Source organism: Chaetura pelagica, unplaced genomic scaffold (genome assembly GCF_000747805.2).
Source record: "Chaetura pelagica isolate M959 unplaced genomic scaffold, ChaPel_1.0 scaffold453, whole genome shotgun sequence".
Classification (NCBI taxonomy): domain Eukaryota; kingdom Metazoa; phylum Chordata; class Aves; order Apodiformes; family Apodidae; genus Chaetura; species Chaetura pelagica.
In genome coordinates this window covers 2335134-2347202 of record NW_009952879.1, presented here as the reverse complement: position 1 = coordinate 2347202, position 12069 = coordinate 2335134, and the positions used below count along the sequence as shown (strand labels likewise).

The following is a 12069-nucleotide window of genomic DNA, read 5'->3' as shown; positions in this document are numbered from 1 at the left end:
TTAAAGGCATTAACATTTTTCCTAAAGAAAGTAGAATGTGACGCTGACAACTTTCTTATTTTAATTGCTTTTAGATTAATATGTAATTATGTAATCAAATTGGATTGGGCATAGGAGCCTATTCAAATTAGAATAATAATGCAAAATTCATGCCAGGATGGTGCTACAGGCTATTAGGAGAGAATTTGACACACAGTGAACTTTGTGTAATAGACTTTTCCTAGAATTTTGACTATAAAGGCTGCTTTCAGGACTGCAATGTTAGTATAAACATCTTACTGTGAATTGTATTTATTTATACACACTTACACCCAAGATGTGGAGTGTGAACTATAGGTTCCCTGTGGTGAAATTCCCCTTGCATAACAGCTTTCTTTTTCATTTGCAGTGGTGTGTGTATTTTATGAATTGTTGCTACCAATATGATAAAATCTTTGGAATGTGTATTTTTTTTTTTTTCCTGAGAAATATATATTTTTAACATGGTTGGTGCTTTTGTCAGTACAGGAAAAGAGAGTAGTAGGCACTTAACTGTGACTTGTGTCTTTTTTCTGATCTGTTTTGAGTGTCAGCTCAGACCTGTATCTTGAGTGTGTTCAGCTTTTGGAGACCTCAGTGCTGAAGCCAGGACCTGTAGGCTTTGGCTTGTCTAATTCTACTTAGAATGAGTATTAGAAGTAAGGTAGAGAAAGACCTGTATAAAATAAATTAGTGGGCATTAATAACGTGTGTATCTGTGTCCAGAGCTTGGGATGAATTTGAGGGGAAAGGTTTTTTCCCCATCAGTACTGCTGAATATAATAGTCAGATAATATGTATTAATTAATTGAAACAAATTTTTACTAGAGAATAGGTACTGGAGTCCTGCAAATCCTGAAGATACTTGAAGAATACATTTTAGAAATAGAGACCATAAGAGCTGATTTTTAAAAAAAATTATCCTCATAGGCAACAATTCAGTACAGTTCATGTTCAGTGGGGGCTGGGATGAAGTGGGGTTGTGCAAAAGCACACACTTTTTTGCAAGCTCAGCCTGGAGGAACTTCAAAGGGCAAAATAAAAAAACCACAACAGATGTTATTAGTAATAGTTCCCTGGCAATATGCTCTTCTCAGCGTTTAAGCTGCCACGATGCGACCTTGAGGTGATATTACCTTTACATATTGATCTCCTGGTGAAAGTGGTTTTTGTTTGTTCGATTATTCAATACTGAGCCTCTTGTGAGAAGTTTGTTATTGGAAGTCTTACAGAAGAAGCATTCTGTAATTTGTGCATGTGCACCAACATTTTTTTTACTCCTTCCCTTCTGTCTCACCATACATTTGGTTTTACTCTTTCAGGGAACGGGTTTGTGAATTCTCGAGCTTCACCAAGTCTACTTGGAACTACTGGTGGTGGGAATGGCTTAGGCAAAGTCATGCCTACAAAGTCTCCACCTCCACCTGGAGGAGGTAATCTTGGAATGAACAATCGCAAGCCTGACCTCCGTGTTGTCATCCCACCTTCCAGCAAGGGTATGATGCCACCATTGGTAAGTTAAAACATTTGTTCCATGACTGGCTTTGTAAAAATGAAGTCTTCTGTCCACGTGCCCAGGAAGGAACTGTCTCATCTGCTTACTGTAGGTTACAGTAGTAGAAAGGTGTTTGTATTCTGAAATTTCTTTAATGAAAATCTAAGTTACAAGTTGTTACTTTAGGAGAAATTAAGTTTTTAAAGACTTTTTTTTTTTTTTTTTAATGTGTAAAATAGCAGTCTGACCTAACTGTGGTTAGAGTGCAGTCCTAGAGAGACAGACTGGGATTTTGTTGTTCTGATTTGACATCTCACTGCCTTGGTACCCAGCACTTTGTTGGTTTGGAGGATGTGGGTTTTAAAAAGGGTTATGCATTATCCTGTGGAGGAATAGCTGATCTTAGTGGTGATGGGAGCTGTATTAACGTGCCCAACAGCACACTTTGTACCTGTTTGTCCTGGGTCATAATGGCTGTGGGATGTAAAATGGAGCTCAGTGGTAATGATGGTCTGAGAGAAACGCTCGTTTGATGTGGTGTGCTGGAATGCAACCTTGTGTGTCCTATGGTGGATGTCGTGTCTTCAGTGGAGGCATCAAAGGATAATGAGATCAGGCTCAGTCCCTGTTTGTGTACTTTTCAATCATACTGTGCAGTTTGGCATGTTGGTAGTAATGTTTGTTCAGCCTAGATTTGGAATAGCACACAAGTTTCGTGTCAGGAATGAGGCAACCGCAGCATGGAGACTAGAACAGGTCTTTCAGGAAGAGTTACTCTGTTTTTCCTTTAATTTGGTTGGCCATGTCCTTTGGTCTTAGTCTTTCACTGTCATGTAGAAATGCTCAACACCTATGTGTAAGTTTTTGTGTATGGAATAATGGACCATAACTAAGAGGAGCAGGATATAAACAATACAAGTGCTCTCTGTATAATTCTTGTTTGTTTTTATGGTACCAGAAGTGCTTACATTTCTTACTGGTATTCATGACTAATAATACAAAATTAATCCAAGTGACAAAAGCTATAATTATTCTCAGAGTAGTGATTCTTGAAGTTTTAAGTTTTTCTAGGAATATTGAAGTGCAGAAGACGTAGGAAATACACTGACTGATAATTGAAGTGAAAATTAACCTTTGAAACTAATTAGAAATAGATACAAGAAGAGGGTTTTGTTAATGCAGTTTGATGGTAGCAGTGCACAGTACTTATTTAGTGTTGTGTTGCTAAGAACAACACACTGTTCAGCTCAGGTTTTGGCTGTCTTTTTGAGGAATTTGGAAGTGCTGGGATGGTATGATAGTTGTATGTGAAGGATATTTTGTTACTGAGCTGGATGTTCATTGGATCAGCACAGCCAGAAACTGCTCTGTGTCTACCTGTGTCTTCAATGTCTGACTGTGTCCTTGCATTTACTAAACTCTTTCTGAGCGAATTTTGCCGAAGTGTGTGTTCACTCAGTGCAGGTTTTTTGATTGACCCAAATTACATAAAGTATTAAATTCTTTGTAGTATTATTTACAGAATTGGGTGGCCAAGTCACATTGTTAAATAAAATAAATAAAAATCCTGAAGCACAAGCATGACTTTTTCTTTCATTCTTGAAAACAATGCTATTTTTAGTAACTGTGTTATCCCTCTTGTTTGCTGAGTACAGTCGGAGGAGGATGAATTGGAGTTGGTGAGTTTGGGCTACTGTGTGATAAGAGAGAGCAAGATGCTGAAAATGTCTTTTACTACAGCTTTTAACTGTAGTTTCATTACATCTTTTAAATAATTCCAGTGTTCCCTTGGTAGCAGACAAAAATACATTTGTTTTATCAGACTCAAAACCTGACCAATTCAAGTTGAAAATATATCCAAAGTCTAGTAGCACTTTCCATTTGTAAACTTGGTTTTTTTTTGTGAAAATATTTCACTTTTCCTTGGAGGGAACATTGGAAAAGAGTCTTACAGAGTAACTGTCCATGTGCATAGGATATTTACTATCTTTTATGCAAAATATAAATGACCACTTATCTCCTAAATTACTGGAATATTTTTAGACAGTGGCCTCACTCATGAAGTTCCTCAGCCTGTAGCACAAGCCTTGTGTTACTTCTCTTATTTTGAAGGAGATGACATCATTGCTGGTGAGGTCACCTTTGTGGAGTTTAGAATTATTTCATCCTGAGTGAGATTATCAAACCACAGGGGTGTTCCCTGTTTACCAAAAGGAACAGAGAATTGCAAATGCATAATTCTACCTTTTTCCAGTGGAAAGACGTTCTGGTTTTGAAAGGAAGCTCTTGGGATTTGTGGGTATTTTTTTCTATTATTTTTTTTTCCAAAAGGTTTTAACATTTGGCATTCTGTCTGGAAAATAACGTAAGGCTAAAATGTTTCATAACTTATTTTTAGAGCAATTTGCAAATTGTTTAGCTGCTGTTGCACAAACCATGCAGAAGATGCTGCATCAGAGGGCAATTGTAGAGAGACACAAAGAACTCTGCCTATTGCATTCCTTGATTGGATTTTGAACATGGACCTGTTGCTAATATGAGGCTCTAATTGCATGAAAAGCATGGAAAATGTAGTGACAAATTTCTTGATCAGTGCATGCTGTTGGTTGATTATTTTTTTAACCTTAAACATGAGCAGGGGCTTTACAAATGTAAGGGAAATGATTTTTGAAAGTCAGTATTTAAATTGTTAAGATTTACTGGAATGACTTGGGGTAACAAACAGCTGTCATGCATGTTCCTCTCACCTTTACAGAGGAGTGTCTGGTTTCTAGTGCAAGCATTAAGCTTTAATTCAACGTAAAAACGCCTAATCAAAGTATTGCAACTTGAATTAATGCAAAAGCACCCGAGTTTAAAGCATTCCCGCCTGCTGAAAATTGCTGTGCTCTTTGCAGTGGGAAATAAATAGCGTGACTTGCTGCAGGCGGGTTGAGTTCTGGGAGGCGTGAGGAGCGTGGGCCATCTAGTGGTTTGAAACAGGGCTCATCTGTCAGGGGAAGAAAGCTCAGAACGCAGTGGTGTCCTCCTGAAAGGTGGTGAAGAAACCCGAAGCACCTGCAGTGTGACCTCTGTTGTTGTGTTGATCCCAGCGCTAGGAAGCAGTTCCAGCCCATGTCTGTGAACGTCCATTCTGTGAGGTTGGAACTCAGCACTGAAGATGAAAACCAGATAGGAAGGGTAGCATAGCATGAAATAAAGACTGATTTCCTCCTGTTACTGCCATCATTTGCACCGGTTTCAAAAATAATACAAATAATCTGAAAGTTTAATGAATCTGGCTGAATATCCAAGTACAAGTACGAGACAAGTCTAAATATTTCTTAGTGTCTTTGTATGGCTGAGTGGTCAGGGTTATATTCAGAAATAAATTACCTCAGAAAACCACCTTTATTAGCCATTCAGACAAAAAAAACATCTCCCATGGGGAAATCCTTTGGTCTGGATTGTTTCCCAGTATACGCCTCTAACTTTTCCATTATACAGTAATCCCAACTTTATAGACTGCCATCCAAGAAAGCTTTGGAAAAAGGTCAATTCCTGACAGACACAAAAATCTACTATAATAATGTATCTTTATGCCAGATAAACTTGGTCTAGTGGAGATTTTCAGAAGTACGTAAGTGATTTAAAGGGATAAATTACACAGAAAATCAGTGGGACTTTTCTCTGTGATATAGGGCTTTGAAATCTGGGAGCTCTGAAGCAGGGTGGGTACATCTGAAGAACAAATGCCAAAAGAGCCTCCAAATTCTGACCAAGCTCAAAGATGGCTTTCAACAGCAGCCAGGGAAGAGATCAAAAGCTGGTAGCCACTGGAAGGTTGTAGATAATTTTACTATGGTAGCTGTGTTATACCTTTTTCTTTAAATTGGAAAGATAGAAGCTAAGGAATAATAGCCCTCAATTCATCTTCACAAAATTAAGCTTAAAATTGAATAGAGCCATGTTTCTGTACCTGCTCATTCTGTTATTATAAAGGGAATCTTGCATTTTTACTACTGCTCACTCTCCCAATATCTGAGTGGAGAAAAAATGAAGCTGCAGATACTGAAATACTTGTCTTCCTGTCTGAAATGAGGAGGAAGTAGTAGTAGCTTCAGTCTTTTACAGCTAGGAAATGGACCTCTACGAAAGACTTGCAGCTTCTACTTCTGTAGCAAGTATTTATTTTTTTCAGAGAGCTAGGCTTGTTTTAAAAACATCTTTTCAGCAGTTTGAAATCCAGCTCTCTTACTTGGGAATGATTCTGTGAGAATGTGGGAATGTAGAGACTTCTAGTATTTCTAAGACTTGTGCAGATAAAACTAAGTATCTGTTGTTTAAAAATTAAAAAGTAGCATATCCTGTTCTTGACAGTATCTGGCGTGGCTGAATGGTGTTGAGCAATGTATTTTGAAGAACAATCTGAAAGTTGCTTCTGTGACAGAGCAGCACATTCTGTGACAGAGCAGACTGGCTGGCTGGTGATATTCACCACGGTGTCTAATACAAGGTTTTCTAAATAGCAAATTTGGTTGAAGAGCTTAATTTGAATTACATGTTTGCTACAGGTGTTCGTTGCAGTACATGGGAAAGACAGACTTATTAAAAAGCCACGACGTGCCTGCTGTTAGATAATCTGAGACAATCTAGTTTAGCTCTTTCCTGTCAAAAAGCACAGTTGCTCTGTGTGAACTGCAGTGTCATTTGCTTTGAAACATATCTGCATTATAACAAGTACTCTCTCAGTTTCTCAGGAACCATGGGAACAGCAAGATTATTTTATCACTGAGGTCTTACCAACACGAATTTAGAAGATCTCTGTGTTCCTTTCAGGACAGGTGTAGTCAGCAGTGTCAAAACTGGCAGCTAAAATTTTGAAAATTGAATAAACAACTGGGAAGTGGGGAGACTCTTCTCTGGTGGAACTGCACCTCGCCATCTGGACTAAAAGCTCTTAAAAATAAGACTAAAAAACTCTTAAATCACTTAAGGACTTCTGAGAATTTTATAGATCTGTAAGAAATTGCATTTATTTTTGTATCTTACAATTCTAACACTATTGAAATCTGCATGCATGGGACACAGACAAGTTAATCTTAATTACTTTTTCATTCCAGTTTGCCAAGATCACTTTGGTTGTCTTGAAATGTTTTGGCTTTTTAGAAAATCTATCCTGACAAAAAGGATGCATTTCTAACAACAAAAAAATAAAGCAAATAAATTTAAATAGCTATTTTTATATTAGCACTTGGTTTTCCATTGTTCTCACTGATATCACAAGACATGTTATTTTTAATCATTTTTAGAATGCCCAAAGGATAAGCAGTTCTCAGTCTACACAGCCTCTGGCTACCCCTGTGGTGTCTGTGACGACTCCGAGCCTGCCTCCCCAGGGACTGGTGTATTCGGCCATGCCCACTGCCTACAACACTGGTAAGCACTGGTTTTAGTCCTGGCTTCATTTGTCAGAGGCACGAGGCTTTTCTGATTCATAAGCCCAGAAAATTTGCGTTTCTGTGACACTTGACTTTGTTTTCCTGTTCAGCTCAAATGAAGGCTTTTACTCATCAAAAATGAGCTGTGAGTTTGTAAAATGTGTCCATGTTGAGAGGTGGGGAAGCAGCTCTCAGTCAGTCAGGCTGCACACAGCTGAGCACAGAGGCACAACAGGCACTGCTCATAGCAGCACTCAGGCTTTCCAACTGAGAGCTGACATGCCCACCTTTCAGCAGAGGCTGGTACTTGAGAGCACCCTGTCCCTCCCGTTCCACAGCAGCAGGGAACTGTGGGGCTCTCAGCTGACAAACAGCTGAGAAGGATAAACCCAGAAAGGGCCTTCAGTGGTTTTATTGAGTGAGGTGGGGGCTTCAGGGAAGGCACAGTCAGCGTTTCACCACGGTGCATCTCTCTGTCTGAAGGACCTTGAAGCTTTTTATCCAAATTGGGTGTGATGCAAGGAATTTGATAATATAAGTAATAAGTGGTTGATTTGGGAAGTAGTTAATGATGTGGTGCTTCCTATTTGTCTCTGTACCAATGGAGATGATTTCAAATTTCATCTCAAGGTTCTTTACTTGTCACAGACCCTGTATGTAATCAGTGAAGGATTTTTTAATAATTATTTCCTTGGAAGGCTGCAGTCTTGATGGTGTCAGGTTGATTACCATTGATCTGTGATGCAGTTTAATTTTCAAATGCACCTGCAGAGAAACTACATTGCGGAGGAGTGCTAATAAATTTAACCAGCACCTATTTTACCTCTTACTTACAACTAAAAAGGAAAACAAAGGAAATGATTCCCCAGGTGACTGTTACCTTCAGATGAAGTCTAGTTAAGATTTTCAAATTTAGTTGCTATAATTTGTGAAAACAGAAATTTCTGAACTGAGGAGCACTGTGTTGGCAATGTTTAAGTCCTACTTGGTAGGCTTTTAAATTAAAAAATAAAAATAAAAAAGTCTTGCTTCCCTCTTCTGCAGTGATAGCTTTCAGGGGCAGAGCTAGCCTAGAGATCTTCCATTTAAGGCTGATCAGCTCTGGCTAGACAGAAGGAACTAATCAGGACAAATCTAGAAAACCTTCAAGGTTTGTAGATGGCCAAAGCCCAAGTGATACGGAGGTTTTGTTATTTGCCTCCTTTCCTGCAGGGAGGGCTGCCACAGGAGTCTGTAATGTTGGAAGGTGGAATAGATGGAGCAACCATCCATTCTCTGTGAATTCTGCCCCAAAAACCGGGTATTTGATACTTTTTTTTCCCCCACTGTTTTTTTAGCTCTGAAAGTCTTCACTGTGGTTAGACTTGTAACCACCTTCCAGCCAAACAACTTCCATCTCTTTGTATGGGTGTGCTGGTTAACTGACACTTCCCACCCCTCAGCCCCTGCACTGCTTTGCCTCCGAGGTGCTGCCCCAGGCACTTCCTGGCACTCCTGAGGTTTGGAATTTAACAGGGACCCTTTAGTCATCATTAACAGTAAATATTTATGTGTGTGGCACCCAACTGAGCTGCTCAACGTTTATGCAAAGACTCTGCCCTGAGGGGGGTAACGTGTAAAGAAATGGATGAGGGAGAGGATGGGGCTGCAGTAGCAGGATGGTGAGCAGAGTGCAGAACTGTACTTGGTGATTTGACTTGGATGATAAGTATGAATTTGCTGGACATGCAGATCTTGGTTTGATACTTGCCATAAGGATTGTTTATATATTGTGTTCAATGGCTGTTTAAGGTCAACAAATAGTTCTGGTCCTGGCTCAGAAGACCCATATTGAGTTTTACCTGTCACCTGGCAAACCCCCTTGTTCTCTTGTGTATGGCACAGTGTTGTGTCCCTTGTCGAGAATAAATCATAGGCTGATGGTCAAAACAGGCTAAAAACAGCAAAAAGCTGAGTGGGGCTGTAGTCTGAAAGTCAGAGTGTTGAAACTGGTGTTGTTCACCATGGACAACTGCTCTTATCACTGGGATGTGATTTAAAAAAACAGCCCGATTCTTCTGATAATGCAATAATTCATGGAAAGCCTTTAGCCTTTAGTGATTTTCAGACAGATCAAAATTGTTTCTGTTAGATTGAGTCTTCCACGGGGGGGTTGCAAAAACAATTGATATTGACACCAAATTGTCCCTGGGTGTTCTCAGGGTAGTCACCACCTGGGTAGCAATTTCAGTTTTGCAGTTCATGGATAAGATAAAATACCAAAATTGGTTTTCTGGATTGACAGGGTTTTTTCAGGGCTGGAAGGGATAGATTCAGCTCTTAGATCTGTAATAAAAACACTGGGTGCCAGCTTTGCACAAATACAGTCTTCTCTGTAATTTGCTTTGCTGGCGAATTAAGTCTTTCTGCAGGTTGCTGGAGGAAGGGCTGGAAGGAACTGGGTTCCTTGCCCTAAAACAGTCGAGGCATTTAAAAAAATGCTCAAAAACTACAGAGATGAGTTAATTAGTAACTTAGACTTGACAGTGCTTATCTAGCCATAAACTGTATTACTGGCTTTGTCAGTTATTTTGCAAAGGCACAAACTTCAAAGGTATCTTGATGCTAAGCAGTAGCGATTTCTGTCACGTAGAAGGCCCTTGTCTGAACAACCTTTCCATCTTGCAACAAGCCACTCAGGTATGGAAATGGGTGTCCTGCTCTCACTGCTGGCAGATGGGTGATTCTTTAGGGAATTGAGCGTGCAGCTAATTGGGTAGTGGCACGTGTATCCTTTGGAAAAGTATCTCCTCAAACCCCTGCCATCAGACACCTTCTGTCTGAAGTACCAGAAGTTAATTGTCATAATTGCAAATTAAAAATACATGGAAACTGAATCCCTGTAAGCATTTTCTTCAGGTCTGCTCTTCCAGAAATCCCATTGGCACAGAATAGCACATCCATCTCAAGTGTTTACATTTACTGCACTTGCACCTTGCCATAGGTCTGGCTGCTTTGAAGGGTGAGTGCGTGTCCCAGTCATGGGAGGGGGGGGGTTTGTTGTTTTTGTTTTTTTTTAGTCTGAAAAGCTCAATACCCTGCTGGTGTGGGACTTGCCTTCCTCCTGTGCTACTGAGGCGAACACCTAGAAGCTGTCCACAGCACATGAGTTGGTGGGTGGGAATGGGAATACTGTTCAAGAAAGGTTGTCTCAGGAGAGAGAAATCATGGTGTTGTCATTTTAGGACAATACCACAAACAAACCCCAAAAAACCCCTAAAAACAAAACACAAACCCTACTTAAGCACAATTTTTGGTTCATCTGCTGGCAGTAGAAAAATACGTTTGGCTGGTAGCAGTTGTTGCATTCTCTAGAGGGTAAGCAGTGATTTTAAGGAAGCTGTATTATGAAATAAAAAAAAGCAGAGAAGTGTTTGCTGCTTTGTTTAAAAACCTGAAAGCAAAGCATGAGTGATAATGATAAAGTGAAAATGTCCCTGTGTGAATGGAGTGAGAATTGCTGAAGGATCATGGCCAGAGCAGGCAGTCACTGCCTGCTGATTAGGGATAGATTGTATTTTATCCAGTTAAGTAGTATTCTGAAATACTACTGAAATTGTTCCAAATAAGGAGATTTTTTGTTTTGTTTGATACAGTTTAATCAGACATCTCTAGTTGGGGAGAGGGAGAATGTGATGTGTTACAGGAGGACTGCACAGATGGAGTGGGCAGAGGGGACATGAAGGCTCCCAGCTGCTGTGACTTGGGTGACACCATCCCACAGGCACCCACCCCACCAGACCTGCTCAGCCCCCCTGCCTGCCCTGGCAGCAGGGACAGTGGCAGCCAGTGCTGTTCTGTGGCTGGGTCTGGATATGGGGTGTGGGACAATGGAGAGCTTTGTACCATGAGCCAGCCAAGTGCTGTGTGTGTCTGGTGCAACTGCTGCCTCTCAGCTGGGAACTGAACCAGCTGGGATGTCAGCAGCACGTTCAGTGCAACAAACACCATTCCTTTCTAATGACTTGTATGAATTCTTCCCTTTTTGTTCCACTTTGAAACTTCCATACAGATGAAATATCTTCAAAAATGCTAATACTTTCCTTACTGTAAAATTCATTTCTATATATAAAGCATAAATACGTTGTACCTGTGGGTTTAGAAGCAGCTGTATGAGACAGCATGTAGAAATTGAAAGTAGGATGCAAAAAATTGTCATTTGGGGGCTTGTGTCCTGTAATCCCCTTATGAAGCTCCAATAACTGCTCCTAGAATTTGAAGTTCTCATCTTTGGACTCCTTTGGGTCTTGCCTTTGCTTTGGGCAGAAAGTCTTTATATTTGTGTGTGTGTATCACATACATTCTCATGTTGTTTTATTGATGTGTGTGTGTGTGTATATATATATAAAATCTATTTGTTTTTCCCTCTTAGATTACTCCTTGACTAGTGCAGACCTGTCTGCCTTGCAGGGATTTAACTCCCCAGGAATGCTGTCCCTCGGGCAAGTGTCTGCCTGGCAACAGCACCATCTCGGTCCAGCCGCCCTCAGCTCTCTCGTGTAAGTACCATCACCTGCCTGGGAGCTGCTTCCAGCTGAGGAACCTGCCCTGGGGAACCTGCAGCACAACCAGTGTAGTGTCCTGTCTGCTGGTGGGGTGGGTCCTTTCAGGTTTGCTCCTTGGCTGGAGAAGCATCTGTGGTTCCTGCTGTTGGTCCTGTTGTCAGTGCAGTGCTCGAGCTGACCAGCTTGTGTCCCTGCTGGGCCAGTTTCTTACAAAGGAGTGGCCTGCACGATGAACTTAGATGATTTGAAACAGGAAACATTTATGTTTAACTTCTAGAAATGCATTCAGGCCATTAATTAATGCTATTTTCCACTGTTTCTTCTTTCCAGTAAGTTGTGTTTATTTACATGCTCACCTGGAGGGTGCTGAGCCACAAGCCCACACACAGCCACGTGAATTGTCACTTTCTTTTCCATTTCCTTGTTTTCTTATTTCTGCCTTTTGGTTTTCTTTTCCCCAGTACTGGCAGCCAGCTATCTCAGGGTTCAAATTTATCCATTAATACCAACCAAAACATCAACATCAAATCTGAACCAATTTCCCCTCCCCGGGACCGTGTCACTCCCTCTGGGTTCCCGCAGCAGCAGCCCC

At 40.6% G+C, this 12069-nt stretch overlaps 1 protein-coding gene across 1 annotated transcript in view; it reads left to right on the top strand.

Annotated features, from left to right (window-relative positions):
• The window catches only part of MEF2A (myocyte enhancer factor 2A), a 48262-nt gene that overhangs the window by 34444 nt on the left and 1749 nt on the right, over positions 1 to 12069 (top strand). Inside the window, exons 6-9 of the mRNA XM_009995340.1 lie at positions 1341 to 1531; positions 6805 to 6931; positions 11345 to 11471; positions 11939 to 12068. Of these exons, the coding sequence (XP_009993642.1) occupies positions 1341 to 1531; positions 6805 to 6931; positions 11345 to 11471; positions 11939 to 12068 (575 nt within the window). The remainder of the gene's footprint in view (positions 1 to 1340; positions 1532 to 6804; positions 6932 to 11344; positions 11472 to 11938; position 12069) is intronic.